The sequence below is a fragment of the Ictidomys tridecemlineatus genome, chromosome 12 (genome assembly GCF_052094955.1).
Source record: "Ictidomys tridecemlineatus isolate mIctTri1 chromosome 12, mIctTri1.hap1, whole genome shotgun sequence".
NCBI lineage: Eukaryota > Metazoa > Chordata > Mammalia > Rodentia > Sciuridae > Ictidomys > Ictidomys tridecemlineatus.
This window is the reverse complement of record NC_135488.1, coordinates 87,950,694-87,967,779: the sequence shown is the minus strand read 5'-3', so window position 1 is coordinate 87,967,779 and position 17,086 is coordinate 87,950,694. Positions and strand designations below refer to the sequence as shown.

The 17,086-nt window shown below is 34.7% G+C and overlaps 1 protein-coding gene across 10 annotated transcripts in view; it reads left to right on the top strand.

Annotated features, from left to right (window-relative positions):
* Positions 1-17,086, top strand: part of Eml4 (EMAP like 4) — a 141,703-nt gene that overhangs the window by 106,463 nt on the left and 18,154 nt on the right. For all 10 annotated transcript variants that reach the window (XR_005727283.2, XM_021725868.3, XM_021725867.3 and 7 more), the window contains 6 exons: positions 1,747-1,898; positions 3,122-3,247; positions 3,334-3,465; positions 4,132-4,199; positions 14,265-14,353; positions 15,836-15,933. Coding sequence is in view for 9 of the 10 variants with exons in the window: in XM_021725868.3 (XP_021581543.1) it covers positions 1,747-1,898; positions 3,122-3,247; positions 3,334-3,465; positions 4,132-4,199; positions 14,265-14,353; positions 15,836-15,933 (665 nt within the window). In the remaining variant the exon portion in view is untranslated. The remainder of the gene's footprint in view (positions 1-1,746; positions 1,899-3,121; positions 3,248-3,333; positions 3,466-4,131; positions 4,200-14,264; positions 14,354-15,835; positions 15,934-17,086) is intronic.

Below are 17,086 nucleotides of genomic sequence, written 5' to 3'. Positions count from 1 at the left end.
TTAAATACATGCAATCATTAAAAAAATCATCCTTACGGGGGCTGGGGTTGTGGCTTAGCAGTAGATGCCCTTTTTCTGTTGGGTACCTCAGAGCCAGTTGATAGATACTGTGTGACTGTCCCACCAAACACATTGAGTGTTCAAAGCTTAGTATTTTTAGGTAATGAATATCGATGTGAGCCTGCTGAGTGTTATTGAAGTAAACTTCAATAACAAGTTTATTGAAGTTTCTTGCTAATCAGGCAAGCTTTCCTCTAAATCAGAAAAGACCCTTCCTTACTTCTGCCAGTTACACCTATCCATTAAGTATTTGCACTACTAGCACACTCATAATTGAGAATTTTTTAGAGTCATCTCTAGCTGAATTTTTTTCAAATATCAAAACCTTACAGATTTTAGATAATTAAAAAAATATATAATGACAGCGCAAACAGAAAATGAATTTAAAAAAAGACAAACTCAAATTTTAGTTTTTATTGGGATATAATAGTACATATACCATAAAACTTATTCCTTTGGAAGTGTACTATTCAGTAATTTTTGGTATATTCAGAGTTACACCACCATCACCACTGACTTCAAAACATTTCATCATCCCAAAAAAAGAAACCCTGTACCCACTAACAGTTATGGCCATTCCCCTCAGTCCCTTGCCTTCTAGCAGCCTATTATCTACTTCTGGTCTCAGTGGATTTCCCTGTTCTGAACATTTCATATAGAATTATGTAGAGTGTGGCCTTTTGTGACTGACTTAATTAGCATAATGTTTTCAAGGATCATCCATGTTATAGCATTTGTTAGTACCTCTCTTTTTTCTTTCTTAATATTGTATGTACATACCACATTTTATTTATCCATTCACCAGCTGATGAACAATTTTAGAAAATGAACAGTTTTTAGACTTTTAATTTTTTTCCCACCTTTCCTTTTGGTCATGTGTAACCAAGTATTTACCTTCCCATTTTGAACCTGGTAATTAATTCTTCAAGTCATCATCTTCCAAAACACTTTTCTCTTGCACTACTAGCAGTTTCGGTCTACGAACTGAGTAAGCATCATGAATACCAAAGAGAACGGCTTGAGTTTTGTAAGCTTATCTTGACCCTTAATAAAGGCAGTCTGATTAGAAAATAAAAAATGAAGGGCAAAATATAATCAGTTATCACACATGATTTTACTTAAAATATTGTTTATGTACTTATGTTGTCCCTCTCTGAGTACTTAGTATTGTGGGCATACAAGAAAGTCCAGCTGTCATTTAGCCTTCACATTTAGCCTGATCAGTTTCTTAAATACTGAAATTCTTTTCTGTTAGTTGATCAACAGCTACTGCTAGGAGCATCCATTATCCACCTTTGCCCCAAGAACTTCCTTCGTGCCCATCTCAACACATAAAGGGAGTAATCAAAAGAGTATTTCCATCCTAACTACTATACAAAACAATTATAAGAGATTACAGTCCAAGTTTGAGGTTAAGATATATTTTATAACCTCTTTGTGGAATTGTTATTACTACTTTAGCTTACAGTTTTGATATATTATTTTAAAATAATTTTAGAGTAAATAATGACATAAATGCAGAAGATAGTGTTAAGTCTTATGTTTTACTACTTGCTTTGCAGATTTCCTGAAACTAGGTTTTAAATTATTGAATCATGAACTTCTGCTAAAGCTTTTTCTAGAAAGACACAAAGTCTGATGAAAAGTGTTATCACTAGTGTTTTTATTTTTCCCCCACTATATTAGGTGTATATCAAATCAGCAAACAAATCAAAGCTCATGATGGCAGTGTGTTCACACTTTGTCAGATGAGAAATGGTATGTTATTAACTGGAGGAGGGAAAGACAGAAAAATAATTCTGTGGGATCATGATCTGAATGCTGAAAGAGAAATAGAGGTAAGGATGGAAATGGAACATAAACATATAGAAATATTTAAGCTTTTACACTCATGTATTTTGTACATGTTAAGATAACTTAAACATTCTTATCATTTTATTCCCTCCCTGTAGAAAAGTTTGTTATTGTACAAAATAGTTATTAAAAATAATTCAAAAGAATATTAAAAATAATTCAAAAGAATTTTTAAAATGATCAGGCAAACAGTGGGCTTAATAAGAATTGCTAATTATATGTGGATGTGTCTGCTTCAAGCCACGGAACAGGTATAGCCAAAAAACCTGACAGTTACCATGTGCTCATTGAAAGTTTGCTAATTGAATTGTGATCTTGGAAAGTAAAATGGTTAAGACTAGTATTATGGAGATCAAGGATTCTTTTTTCTTTTTTAAAAGCATATAAAGCAGGATTTATTTAAAAGTGGGTAACATAGACTCCTCCCCAGAGGGAGAAGGGGGCCATAGCTAGTATCCTGGTATCCCAGGAAGTGAAGGTGTAGGACCAATGATTCTTAAAGCAGAGCAAATTTCATAGAGATTAATATTGCTCCTATTTTGTTGTTGTTGTTGTTCATTTAAAATTTGAGTCTAAGCTCAGTGTTTTTTCTAAACATAACTGGCTTTCAAGTATTCTTAAAGAAGAGGATTCTGAACTGGGCATGGTGGCACAATTTTGTAATCCCAGTGACTCAAGAGGCTCAAGAGAACCACAAGTTTGAGGTTAGCCTCAGCACTTTAGTGAGGCTGTGTCTCAAAATAAAAAAAGCTGGGGATGTGGCTTAGTTCCAGCACCAAAAAAAAAAAAAAAAAAAAAAGCAGAAGAGGATCCTGATAGTACTCCTTGGGTTTCATTTACAAGAAGATAATACAGCTGCTTTATCACAACCTTATAAATTCATAGTGGAAATGCCACTTCCTTTACAAAAGGATTGTTTTTTCCCCAGGCCCGAGTTCAATCCCCAACACTACAAAAAAATAAAATGGATTTAAAAATAACTGAAGCAAATAATATTGATAGTAATGCATCATAATTTCTGTGTAAGATAAAATGCATTTATTTAAACAAATAAATTACTAATAGTATGAGATTACCATATTCAAACTTAGAATTCTGTCATTTATTATCCCATAATTGCTTACAGCTGTAACTTCAGCCATTGTTCAGGTAATAACTAATGCTTATTAGTATGTATAAGGTAAACTTGGAAATCTGCTTTTTCTAGGTTCCTGATCAGTATGGCACAATCAGAGCTGTAGCAGAAGGAAAGGCAGATCAATTTTTAGTAGGCACATCACGAAACTTTATTTTACGGGGAACATTTAATGATGGCTTCCAAATAGAAGTACAGGTAAGTTTATGATGTCAGTGATTAACTGAATATTTTTGATGGTACCCTTTGATGTTTATAATGGTGAATGTCTTTTTCATTTTCAGGGTCATACAGATGAACTCTGGGGTCTTGCCACACATCCCTTCAAAGATTTGCTCTTGACCTGTGCTCAAGACAGGCAGGTGTGCATGTGGAACTCAGTGGAACACAAGCTGGAATGGACCAGACTTGTAGACGTGAGTGGAGCAACATGGAATTAATAGTTTCCCCACAGAAACTCCTCACACTGGCATTTGGAAGCAGCAAAGGGCTTTGAAAAAGGACTGAGCATTATGGTTTAGTAAAGGGCCAAGGGTAAGAGGGAATTGTTTAGTGTCAAGGTAAAATATATGAATTCTTTTAAAGAAGCAAGTTAGCAGAGTGAAGCTCTTTTTTTTTTTTCTGTCAATTTCAGTAGTAAATATCAAAGATTTCACATATTTATAGCATAAATTATTATGGAATATTCTGGTGGTGTTACAGTTGAATTCAGTAAGTGCTGCTCACTAACAGACTCTACTATCTTCTTTTTGAGTAGTCTCTTGCTGTATTTTCTCCCTATTCCACCCAGATATCCACTAAAGTACTATCTAGATGTTGTTATTATTCCTTATGTTGTTTCACTGCCTAGTCACAAGCTGGTTGCCCTTTTCCCTTACCATTCTACCAGCATATCTTACCCTTCATGCTTTGAAATTCTTTTTCTTCTCATATCCATGTAGTGTTTCACATTGATTATAGTAAAGTTGATCAAAATTTCATGTTTATATGAAATGAGTTATTTTCAAAGATTTTGTTCCACTGTCATAGATCTAGGGAGACCTTCTTATGTACTCCCCAACAGCTGTCTGTCTCTCTTCTAGGAACCAGGACACTGTGCAGATTTTCATCCAAGTGGCACAGTGGTGGCCATAGGAACGCACTCAGGCAGGTAGGGTCTTTGAGTGAGCTGAGTAATCGGAAATGGTGGGATGTTTGAACGGTTATTCAGGAATGTTCTTGATCTGATCTGGAAGATTGATCTTCTAAGTGGCACACTAATATGCTCATTGATCTTATCTGATATGGATGATTGTTCAACCAATCTTATTAAGCACCTACCTACCATTTGCTATATGCTATTGTGGGCATTCAGGATAAGAGCAAAACAAAAACCTTTGTGGAGCCCATATTTTAATGTTTGTCAGGAGTGGAAGCAAAATAAAAATTATAACTAATTATTTTAGAGGGGAGGGAAAATAACAGTGGGAAGTGGGGTTGCAAAATGATGAACAGGTGGTCAGGGATAGGCTACATTGAGAAGATGATAGCAGACTCCTTTCTTCTTTGTAAAATTAGAAATATCAGAAAAAATTTCTCATTACCTTTTGTGCAGGGAAGGGATTTGAAGCTAATATAACCTAGTTGAGTTTTTATATATTGTTTATGCTATAGTGTTTGCCATCCTGCCTTTTTTTAATGATACACAGATACACATTGAAGGTGTATTTTCTGAAATCATTAATGGCCTGGTCTTGCAGACCTTGGATATACCCTCTAGGATTATTTAGTAATACATATTTATTACTGTATATTTTTAACTAACTTCTACTTAACTGTTGCTGTTTGCAGATAATCCTATAGTTAGGAATTACAAATAACTTAATTTCTTTCTTAAGGGAGCAGAGGAAAAAATAAATGTCATTTTCACAAAAGTTAAAACCCATTAAAAATGTAAAATGCTCATTTCTAATGGAATTGTAAACATTCAGATAAGTATTTTTTTTTATCTGACTTAAACATTTGAAATCCACTAGCTCATTTACTTCTAAATAAATTTAGTCATTTAAAAGCTTTTTAATAACAACTTTTCCCCTTTGACTTTGGAATACAAATTAATACCTGAAAAGTGGAAACAGTCAAATTTCTTCTCAAATATAGTGCTGCAGATTCTATTAGAATTATGGAAAAACAAGTCTTTAAAGCAAAAATAAGTAATTTGGGATGTTTTTGAAATATTATTTGAGTGTTTCTGAAATCTCTTAAGTTTTAGAATTATGCTGTTTGGTATGCTAATTGGTGATAACTTGCAAATATTTAAGGCTCTCCTGACTCAAATTTCCCCAAAACTCATGCCAGTAATAGACTTTTATCAAGTTTTAAAACATTTAGACTTGGACCAAATAGATGTATGATAGGTTATTTTGCAGAATTTAATTTTAAAAAATTATTTTGACCAAAAATTTGGTCTTAAGTACATTAGAAACCATCTAAACTATAGCAGTTATCTGGTTTTAGGAAAACAACAAAGGATTCACTTCAGATCTGTATTTTTAGTAGCTGAACAAATACCACAAATGCAAAAGTCATCAAAATTAGAGTAAAAAAGTCATTTGCTCAGCATCAGGTCATGTGCTGAATTTTTTTATATATTACTTTTAATCATTATCAAAGTGTGACAGAGTGTTTATTAACATTATCATTGAGGATAAACAGGAAACCAAGACTCAGAGTTTCAGTCATTTGCAGCTGAGCTGGGGTCAGCACTCAGGCATTTCATGGTTCCAGAGCTTATCTCTGCTCAATCAGTGCTCTTTGAGATGTTCTTATTCATGTTTATAGCACTATTCAGCAATAACGTAAGGAAAGTTTATATTTAATGGTTAAATTATTAACATATTTTGAAAGTATTTATTGTATATATAAGAGAGTTAAATAATAAACAGTATAATACTAGAGCATTAATTCATGAAGCCATTGCTTGATTGGATGAAGAGATATATGTGTGTTCAAGTATGCATACATACTTTTTTTGCTCTCAAAATTTGCTCTGATTAAAACCCAGTGAAAGAGCTGAGTTATAGCTCAGTTGTTAAGAGTGCTTGCCTCATATGCACAGGGCCCTGGGTTCAATCTCTAGCACCACCAAAAAAAAAAAAAGAAGAAGAAAAGAAAGAAAGAAATTACTTTCTAATATTTATGTAGCTGTGAAATCATCATTGAAAATCTTTAAATGAAGTCACTCAATTTAAGTGACTTATGCTAAAGTTAAGCTAGTTGTTTCCTCTTGGAGTTATAAGTAGAAAACACTTTATAAGTGAGAGAGATGTAATAACTGAATGAGTAATGCTGGCAGTCTATTCTGTCTCATGTGGAGTTGGGGACTGTTTTGAATCCGAGTTGTAGTTACCAGTGTTCATTCTGTACTTTATCTTTGGTTTCACATCTGGTTAAGTTCTTTTGATTTTGAGGGAGCTTTCTCATTTGTTTTTATTTTTTACTTTGTATGTGAATATCTATCCTGTCTAAAACTGAAAATACATTAATGTAGATTACTATCACTAACTTTTTTTGGGGGGGGGGTACCAGGGATTGAACTCGGGGGTACTTGGCCACTGAGCCACATCCCCAGCCCTATTTTGTATTTTATTTAGAGACAGGGTCTCACTGAGTTGCTTAGTCCCTCGCGGTTGCTGAGGCCAGCTTTCAACTCTTGATCCTCCTGCCTCAGCCTCCGAGCTATTGGGATTATAGGCATGCACCACCGTGCCCAGCACTATCTATCACCTTGTTTTCTTTTGTGGCTGTGGTGGGGACTGAACCCAGGGCCTTATGCATGCAAGGCAAGCACTCTGCCAACTGAACTATATCCCCCATTACTAACTTTTAAACCTGAAAAAAGTGAGACTTTTAAAAATAGAGTATAGTATATGTCCAAATTGCACATAATACAGAAAAAGTAACTAGTAAAATGTTTAAAAATGTCTTAAATGTTCATGTCTAGATATTTTCTAATTCATGTAACTTAAGAGTAGGCACAGTGTGGATAAATTGCCACAGCTATAAATATAATATCATTTCTAAGAGAAAATATTATGTCATTTTTAAGGGAAAAAAATTAAATACATGGCCCTCCCTAGGTGGCCATAATACTTTCTTAACATGATAATGCTCAAACAGGAAGGATTCTTTTTAACAGCTTTATAGAAATATAATTCCCATACCATAAAATTTACCAACTTATCAGAATATAATTAAGTAATTTTTAATTAAGCTCATAGGGTTGTGTAGTCTAATTTCAGAATATTTTCATTAAGAAATCTTGTACCCTTTATCAGTCATTCATCTTGACCCCACCTACCCCTACTCAAGGTGACTGATCTACATTGTTTCTATAAGTTTGCTTATTCTGCATATTTCATATTAATGGTATAGTACAACATGTGGACTATTGTGACTAACTTTTTGAAATCAGCATAGTGTTTTCAAGGTTCATCTATGTTGATTCTTTCATGTATAGCACGTATTTCATTCCTTCTTAAGACCAAATAATTCATTGTATGGATATACCACCTTCTTCAATTGATGAACATTTGGGTTTCCACTTTGTGGCTACCATGAATAATGCTGCTATAAACATTTTTTTTTTAATATTTAATTTTTAGTTCTCGGCGGACACAACATCTTTGTTGGTATGTGGTACTGAGGTTCGAACCCGGGCCGCACGCATGCCAGGCGAGCGCGCTACCGCTTGAGCCACATCCCCAGCCCTTCTATAAACATTAATACATAATTTTTGTGTAAATGATTCATGCAGTAACTCTTAATGTTTAACATTTTAAAGAACTACCAAATGTTTTCACAACAGCTATCTTAATTTGTAGTCCTACCAGGAATGTATGAGCATTCTAATTTCTCCACATCTACACCAGTGTCTTATTATCTGTATTTGATTATAGCCATTCAACTGAGTGTTAAGTAGTTTTTCATTATGGTTTTCATTTACATTTTTCTGATGGCTAAAGATGTTGTGCATCAGCCTCTTTTCATGTGCTTATTGGCCACTTATGTATCATTTTTTAGAGAAATGTAGGTTCTAGAATTGTTGAATTGTAAGAGCTATATATGTGTTCTAAATACAGCCCCTTATCAGAAGTATGAGTTGCAGATATTTATTTTTCATTCTTAGGATTGTCTTTTCGCTTTCTAAATGTTCTTAGCAGCCTAAAAACTTTAATTTTGATGTAGTCCAGTCGTTCTGTTCTTTCCTCTTCTCTCTTGGTTATAGAGGTTTATTCCTATATATTCTTCTAACAGATTTTTTAATTTCAGCTCTTACTTTAGGCCTCTGATTGCAGCTTGAGTTAATCTTTGTATATGGGATGAGGTAGTGTCCAACTTCATACTTTTGTATGTGGATATCCAGTTGTTACAGCACTCTGATATTGGCACCCAGTTGAAAATTAGTTGAACATAATATATATAAACATATAGGAATGGAAACACCAGGATGGAAAGAAGAGTGGACATACTGAGAGAAACAGGTAACTTCAAAGACCCTAAAGTTTCTGATCTGCAGTGATAGCTTTGACAAGAGGGCAAGCTAGAAAATGAGCCTGGTGAGTAGGTAGATAAAGAAGTAAAATTAATCTTTAACATGGAATCATAGAATCCTACATGTGGAGATAATTCAGTGACCCTGTTCAGCTGGTGGCAGCTTCAACCTTGCCAAACCAGTAACTGTTACCACGTTCCAGCTATGAAAGTTCTGAGCCTAAGAAATATCCCTTCTGTTCAAAATTGAGGTGTCAGATATGTTAGCAATAGCTAAGACTTTTTTTTTTTTTACAAAATTAAAAGAGATAACTAATTAGAAGAAAATAGAGATCCCCCTATATAATTTGACGTACTTTAACCTTTTCTGTGTACTCCAGAGTTCATTTCTTAGAGTGCACATTATCTTTGAACTCCATTAGTAATAATCTCTCTGGGTTCTGCCTTGTTTAAACTACAAATCTGAATCACTTTTCAAATGTTTATGGGGCGCCTGCACTTGCAAAGCACTGTAGATGATTCAGTGAGTGTCACAAAGAAATATGAGATATGATCCTTATTCAAAGTAGATCATAACCAAAGTGGATTATAACCTAATTAAATACCACATTAAAAGACAAGACACATTTCATATTAGTAGTTTCTAACTCTGAGAGCAACAGAAATCACTGTGAGCCTCAGTGGACAGAGAAAAGCTTCATAGAAGAAATAGGATGAATGCATTGAAAAAAATGTAGGAAACTCTAAACAAAACAGACTGTTGGGACTAGAACATCCTTACAGGCATCTTCAAGCTGAAACAGTGCATAGCCTGACCTTTAAAGCTCATTAAAGATCTTTTCCTCATCATTTATACACCATGGAGTATTACGCAGCACTAAAAAATGACAAAATCATGGAATTTGCAGGGAAATGGATGGCACTAGAGCAGATTATGCTTAGTGAAGCTAGCCAATCCCTAAAAAACAAATACCAAATGTCTTCTTTGATATAATGAGAGCAACTAAGAACAGAGCAGGGAGGAAGAGCAGGAAGAAAAGATTAACATTAAACAGAGACATGAGGTGAGAGGGAAAGGGAGAGAAAAGGGAAATTGCATGGAAATGGAGGGAGACCCTCATTGTTATACAAAATTACATATAAGAGGTTGTGAGGGGAATGGGAAAATAAACAAGGAGGGAAATGAATTACAGTAGATGGGGTAGAGAGAGAAGATGGGAGGGGAGGGGAGGGGGATAGTAGAGGATAGGAAAGGTAGCAGAATACAACAGTTACTAATATGGCATTATGTAAAAATGTGGATATGTAACCAATGTGATTCTGCAATCTGTATTTGGGGTAAAAATGGGAGTTCATAACCCACTTGAATGTAATGTATGAAATATATGTCAAGAGCTTTGTAATGTTTTGAACAACCAGTAAAAAAAAATATTTATTTTTTAGGTGGACACAATATCTTTATTTTTTTATTATTTTTTATGTGATGGCTGAGAATCGAACCCATGACTCACAAATGCTAGGTGAGCGTGCTACTACTTGAACCGCATCCCCAGCCCCAGGTCAAGTGTTTTGATATCACAGGATTTCAGTTTTTTGGTGGGTTTTGTTATTGTTTCTTTTATTTTGAGTACTGGGGATTAAATCCAGGGATGCTTTTCCACTGAGCTATAGCCCCAGTTTTTTTGTTGTTGTTATTGTTGTTTTGTTTTGTTTTTTTAAAGACAGGGTCTCACTGAGTTGCTGAGGCTGGGCTCAAGCTTACAATCCTCTTACCTCCCAAGTCATTGGGATTACAGGCATGTGCCATTGTGTCCAGCTCAGTATTGTTATTACAAATTAAAAGGTTTGAGTCAGGCCTTTTTTTCATGGTTTTGACTATATATTTTTCCAATTATAAAAGCCCCATTTCTACTTTTAAAAGTAGAATATCAGGGCTGTGGTTGTAGCTTAGTGGCAGAGTGCTTGCCTTGGACGTGTGAGGCACTGGGTTCAAGCCTCAGCACCACATAAAAATAAATAAAATAAAGGTATTGTGTCCAACTACAAACGAAAAAATAAATACTAAATAAGTAAAGAAAGAAAATAAAGATGTTGTGTTCATCTACAACTAAAAAATATATTTTTAAAAAAGATGGAAGATCATTAAGTAGGAAGGGAAAAGTTCCAAACCTACACCCAGAAGACACACTTAATGTATTTTGATGGATATATAGTTTTGTAATTTAACATTATGAAAAGATATATTCACTTAGGGACTTTAAGGTACTTTCCAACTTTTACCACTGAAGAAATCAATATTGTATTTTTAAAAAATCACCAAGATGGGGCTGGGTTTGTGGCTCAGTGGTAAAGCACTCACCAAGCACATGTGAGGCACTAGGTTCTGTCCTCAGCACCACATAAAAATAAATAAATAAAATAAAGGTATTATGTCCAACTACAACTAAAAAATAAATATTGAAAAGAAAAGTCACCAAGAGGGGCTGGGGTTAAAAGTCCCCAGTGGTAGAGCATTTGTCTACCTTGCGTGATGCCCTGGGTTCAGTCTCCAGTATGTATTTTAAAAAGGATAAATGATGGTACTACCTTTTGGCTTACAAATCAAATTAATATAAATATATGGTCAAAGACTTTGCACCTCTGATATTCAAGCAGTTATATTTAGAAAGGTAAACATATTAGTTCTTTAGGCCATAGAAAGCCTCAGGTGATTGCAAATTATCCCAAAGCAAAAGCTTCATTGTAGTTTATATACTATAGAATAAGTATACAGTTAAACATAGTAAAAACTCATTTATTTGTAGAAAATCATCTTAATACCAGCAACTCGAGAATCTGAGGCAGGAGGACTACAAGTTCAAAACTAGCCTCAGCAACTTCACAAGACCCTATCTTTAAAAATAAGAAGTGCTGGAAATATAGCTCAGTGGTAAAGTACCCCTGGGTTCCATTCCTAGTACAAAAGAAAAGAAAGGAAAGTCCCCTTTCTACAGTTTTTATTTATTTATTTATTTTTAAATTAGGAACAGTGGTCTTGAGCCCAGAAGTCTTTTCTGAAGGCAGAACAGAGTCCATGCAATGAAAAGGGTCAGAACTCCTAAAACTATTGCTGGAGCTCCATATGGAACTTGTAGACTTTAAACAATATTTGTTGAATTGATATCAAAAATTATTTGCCAGAAGTAGAACTAATTTATCACGTAACTAAGAAATAGAAAAGTAAGCATGGTAACTAAGTTTTAGGTTTCTACACATTATACCAATGGATATTGTGGGGTTTTATTACTTCCTTAGGGAGTTTCCAAAAAGAAAATTATATGCAGTTTCCATAGGAAGATTTAACTGACTTGAAACAGTCTTAAAAGTATTAGTCAGGGCTCTATCAAGCAAAACTTTAAAGCCTGATACTTATAGAGTGGATGTATATCTCATGGTTCTTTAAGTGTGTTTTGAATTCTTTGTTCCCTTTTAGAAAAGGCACTTCACTTGGCATCAGCTTTTGCATTGCTTGGCCCAGAGAATCTCTTAGTGGTAGCTATAAAAATCTATTAAAAGTCCCAGTTTCCAGCTGATTGGCCTAAACTATTCACATATAGAAGCTATTTCTATTATCTGAATAGAATACAGAATTTATGAATTGTTAACTACTTAGTCATTTTGGTCCATAGATCATGATTATCCATAGGATTGAGCCCGGGTCCTGGGGCATGCTAGGCTCTACCACTGAGCCACATCCCCAGCCCACAATTTTCGGTGGGGGCAGAGGTATTGGGATTGAATTTTACCACTGAGTAACATCCCCAGCCTTTTTTATTTTGAGACAGGGCCCTGCCGAATTGCTGAGGCAGGTGTGGAACTTGGAATCCTCCTTTCTTACCCTTCTGAGTTGTTGAAGTTACAGCTTGGATGTCACCACACCCAGCCTTAGATCACAAAATAAAGTTCATTCATGAATGTGTTTAATTGAAGAGGATTTTATTGATATGGGACGAGTTGGGGTCATTCTAGGCACAGTTGCACACAACACCTGTAATCCCAGTGTCTCAGAAGGCTGAGGCAGCAGGATCACAATTCTGAAGTCAGGAATTTAGCATGACCTTAAGCAACTTAACTAGACCTTGTCTCAAAAAAATTTAAAACAAAGAACTAGGGATGTTGCCCATTGGTAAAGTGCTCCTGAGTTCAGTGCTCATTGCCAAAAAATAAAGATTGAGATCATGTAGTTTTTCATCTTCTTCCTAGAATACACTAAATCATGGTTTTTTTTTTTTGTATTCTGAATTTTTATTTGTATTTTTAAGAAATTTTTTGGCACTGATCTTTGAATCCAGAGGCATTTTACCACTGAGCTATATATCCCCACCCCTTTACTTTGAGATAGGGTCTCACTAAGTTGCCAAGGCTGACCTCGAACTTGTGATCCTCCTGCCTCAACTTCCCAAGTCATTACTATTACAGGCACCATGCCCACTGCTCATTTTTAATTATTTCAAGCCCTTTCATCTCTTCTAAATAATTCCTTTAAGGGGATGAGGTTCAGTGGTAGAACATTTGCCTAGTATTTGCAAGATCCTAGGTTCTCTCTCTAGAACTGCAAAAAAAAAAAAAAAGAAAAAAATTTTTTTTTCTGATGTTATAATGTATCAGAATCTGTCATTGTGATTCCTTTTATTGATTTTAGTGGTGAAATTTTTCCTTCTGAATAATTAAAAATAGAACTTGATACTCTTGTTGTTCTCAGCTATTTTTCTAGTCTTGTCTCGTTCTCTCTTCCCCAGTCATTTCTCCCCCCACACTGCATTACTGTTAAATACCTCTTGCCAAAACTTAGCTTTTGTCACATTCAAGACTTATTTTAAATTTACTTGTTCATTTATTCATTCTGCAGGTATTTAGTGCCTACTATGATTTAAAATTTCAACCAGCTAGGACTGCTGTCTGTAACCTATCTGACCTTAGTTGTCTTTTGTTCTTTATACCTATGTTTTGATAAGCTCTTAGAAAAAGGTTTGACAGTAGTCATTTATAATGTGGTTGCATTTAAGTCATTGTTGCCTCTCAGGCATTTACATTTTGACTTTTCTTATAAATGTTAATGAAAAGCTATCAAAGAATTCAGTGCTTCTGTGTGCAGATGTTGGAGGTATTCAGAGGTGGAGTACTGGCTGTTGTTTCTTCCTACCTTCATGGTGTCCCTGGTCCCTCCCTTCTACCTAAATTGCTTGTATTTCCTGTTAAACTCAGCTAATATCCTACATGTTCTCTAAAGATTTTTTTGTGTCTGCTGTCAGTTCATTTTCCTTCTATGAGTTCCTCAGTGGCCATCACTGAGATTAGCATTTAATCATTCTTTATTTCAATTGGTTCATTTTCTTTTCCCCAACTCTAGTATAATCTTTGAGAACACTGACCGTATTTTCTTAGTTTCTGCTTAAATAATGCCTAGCAGAAACAGTTGGTATTCAGTAGTTATCTACCAAAAATGAGAATATAACTAGATCCATTTACGTTTATTTATACTGTATCTAGCATCATTTTGCAAAGTAAATTCATTCTTCAGTAAAAGAAACATGTTACACTTAAAAGATTTTTATTGAAATTCCTTCAAAGTAGAGAAAAGGCCAGAAACCATTTTTTCCTATAAATGCTAATATCTAAAGAAATTTTTGTGTATTTTTAACAGGTGGTTTGTTCTGGATGCAGAAACCAGAGATCTAGTTTCTATCCACACTGATGGAAATGAACAGCTCTCTGTGATGCGCTACTCAGTTGGTAGGTAAATGTATTCCATCCCCATCCTGGCATTCATAGAATTTCACTATAGTTGCATAATTTTACTTCTGATAAAGCTGACTCCTTTTTTTCTACTTTCTAGAGTTTTTAAGTATTGAATATGTTTCCCCCAACATCAGATTAAATTCCACTTCTGGAAACTGCAAAAGATCTGCTGAAGTTACACAGCATTCTAAATCAGCAAGCAAACACAAATTAGAATGAACTCTTACAACTGCATTTGCAATTGAAAACAGAATGAAGTGCAGTCAAGTTCCTTGTGTTTTTTTTTTTTCTTTCTTTTTTTGTTTTTGTTTTTGTTTTTGGTCCTTTTTTGTAACTACTCAGAATTTGAAGCAATATTAGGCTAAATTATTATTTCAAATCAGCATAAAAGAAATTATAGTAATATTCAAAATACACAGCATAAAAGTTCTTTAGAACCTAGTTATATTATTATTGGCTGCATGGACATGATAGGTTTAAGTAAAATACTTAGCAATTCATTATAATTGTTTGGTAACTTTATTTAGCTTTGAGTATTTTTTTATACTTTATTCAAATGTTAAATAAGTTTCCACAATAAAATTCCAGTTACCTTTTCCCATTATTGATGTGGTTTTGATTCACATCATTCTTTCCTAGTGTTAGTCTCACATGTTCTTATACTTGAAAATATATTCTATTAGTTGTTGGATCAAGATTTTTTTAATATATATTTTTTAGTTGTCAGTGGATCTTTATTTTTTTATTTATTATCTGCTGTGCTGAGAATCAAACCCAGTGCCTCACACATGCTAGGCAAGCGCTCTACCACTGAGCCCTCAAGATATTTTTATTTGGTTCTCAGTTATTTGTAAAAAAGCACAGAATACTGTTCTCTCAATTACACAAAGAGAAGTATGTGTTCCAAGCTATAAACCTGGAGTCCTCTTGAAGCAGCAAAGCTTTTCTTGTTTTTATTAGTTTGTTTTTAATGCTGTAGTAACAAATAACCACAGATCCAAAGATCAGTGGATTTTATTGACCATTTGTTGTTCTGTGACTAGCACCATGGTAGTTACAGTAGGGGAGACCATTAAAGAAAAGAACATGGTCCCTTCCCAAGAGATCCTACCCTATAATTAGATCATTTGTGCTTGCCAAACTAAGAATATACACCCAGCTTGCCATATGATCACTGTGTACTTCTACCGGTAAAGGCAGAGTAACCTCTCTGAGGCCAGTTTTTAACTAAGTGAAAGGAGATGGGAAGAGTCCATGGCCTGTGAGCATCTCTAAGGAGGGATTCTGTGTTGAACTAGGTTACCATTTGTTTTTCAAGTACGCTGAGTGATAAGATTGGCCCATCAAATGCCAGATAACAGTTAAATTAATGAAATTTAATAACATTTTTAAAGCATCAATTAGTATAGTCCAATAAAGTAAAAATCAATTTATCACCTTATTTCTCTAGTCAACACTTTTTCTATTTCATTCTAGATGGTACCTTCCTGGCTGTAGGATCTCACGACAACTTTATTTACCTCTATGTAGTCTCAGAAAATGGGAGAAAATATAGCAGATATGGAAAGTGCACTGTAAGTAGTAAAGTAAAATAAGTTGTAAAATTATTAGGAAATTTTTAATTCTGTTAAGAGAATGGAATATTTTCATTGATGTACCTTTTTCTGTTGTTAGCTGCTTTAAAACTTTAATCTCTGTTTTTGAAAACTTGATATTATCTGACAAAACATTATAGTTCCCCTATGTACTCTAGAAAGATGACTTCTTTTGGTGACTTCTCTCCAACTAGTTTTAAGGCAGTTTCTTAAAGCTGTTTCTAAGAGAAGCTCTTAGAGTAAAACTTTTAAAAATAGAGTTAGTGAGAAATAACAGGCCATCTCAGTGTCCTAAGTCCCTGTCTACCTGACACTCTGCAATGACCTGCATTACATTTCTGCCACTGAAAATAAAATAATTTACATGGGAATGTATGCATTTAAGAGTTAACATAAGCCAGGTGCAATGGCACATGCCTGTAATCCCAGTGATTTGGGAGATTGGAGCAAGAGGATTGAAAGTTTGAGGCCAGTCTTAGCAAGACCCTGTCTCAAAAAAAAAAAAAACTTTAAAAAACTAGGATGTTGCTTGGTGAATTCAACCCCTAGTGCAAAAAAAAAAAAAAAAAAAAAAAAAAGTTAGCAAAAGCAGGTTTCCTGTGATTTGTTGCCCATTTCTAATTTGATTAGGTTATTATTACAGGAGAAAAAATTTAGAGCAAATTCTGTAGACCAGGTTGAGTACTTACTATGTGGCTGGAGTTCTGCTAGAGAAATTCTCTAGATGCTAGGAATATGTGCAAGATTTTTGTCATCAAGAAGTATGGCTGAGGGCTGGGGTTGTGGCTCAGTGGTAGAGCACTTGCCTAGCATGTGTGAAGTACTGGGTTTGATTCTCAGCACCACAAATAAATAAAGTCGATTGACAACTAAAAAAAATATAAGGAAAAAAAAGAAGTATGGCTGAGACTAGGGGTGGAGCAGTAGAGCACTTGTCTACCTTGTGCAAGACCCTGGTTCAGTCCCTAGTTGAGAAAGGAAGGCAGGATAGTGGAGTAGTTAGGAACACAGACTGGATCAGATTACCTGGATTTGAATTCTTGCTTTATCACAAGCTATTATGACCTTGGGCAGGCTACTTAAACCTTCTACTTTAGTTTTCTCATCCATGAAATGAGGATAAGACTAGTTA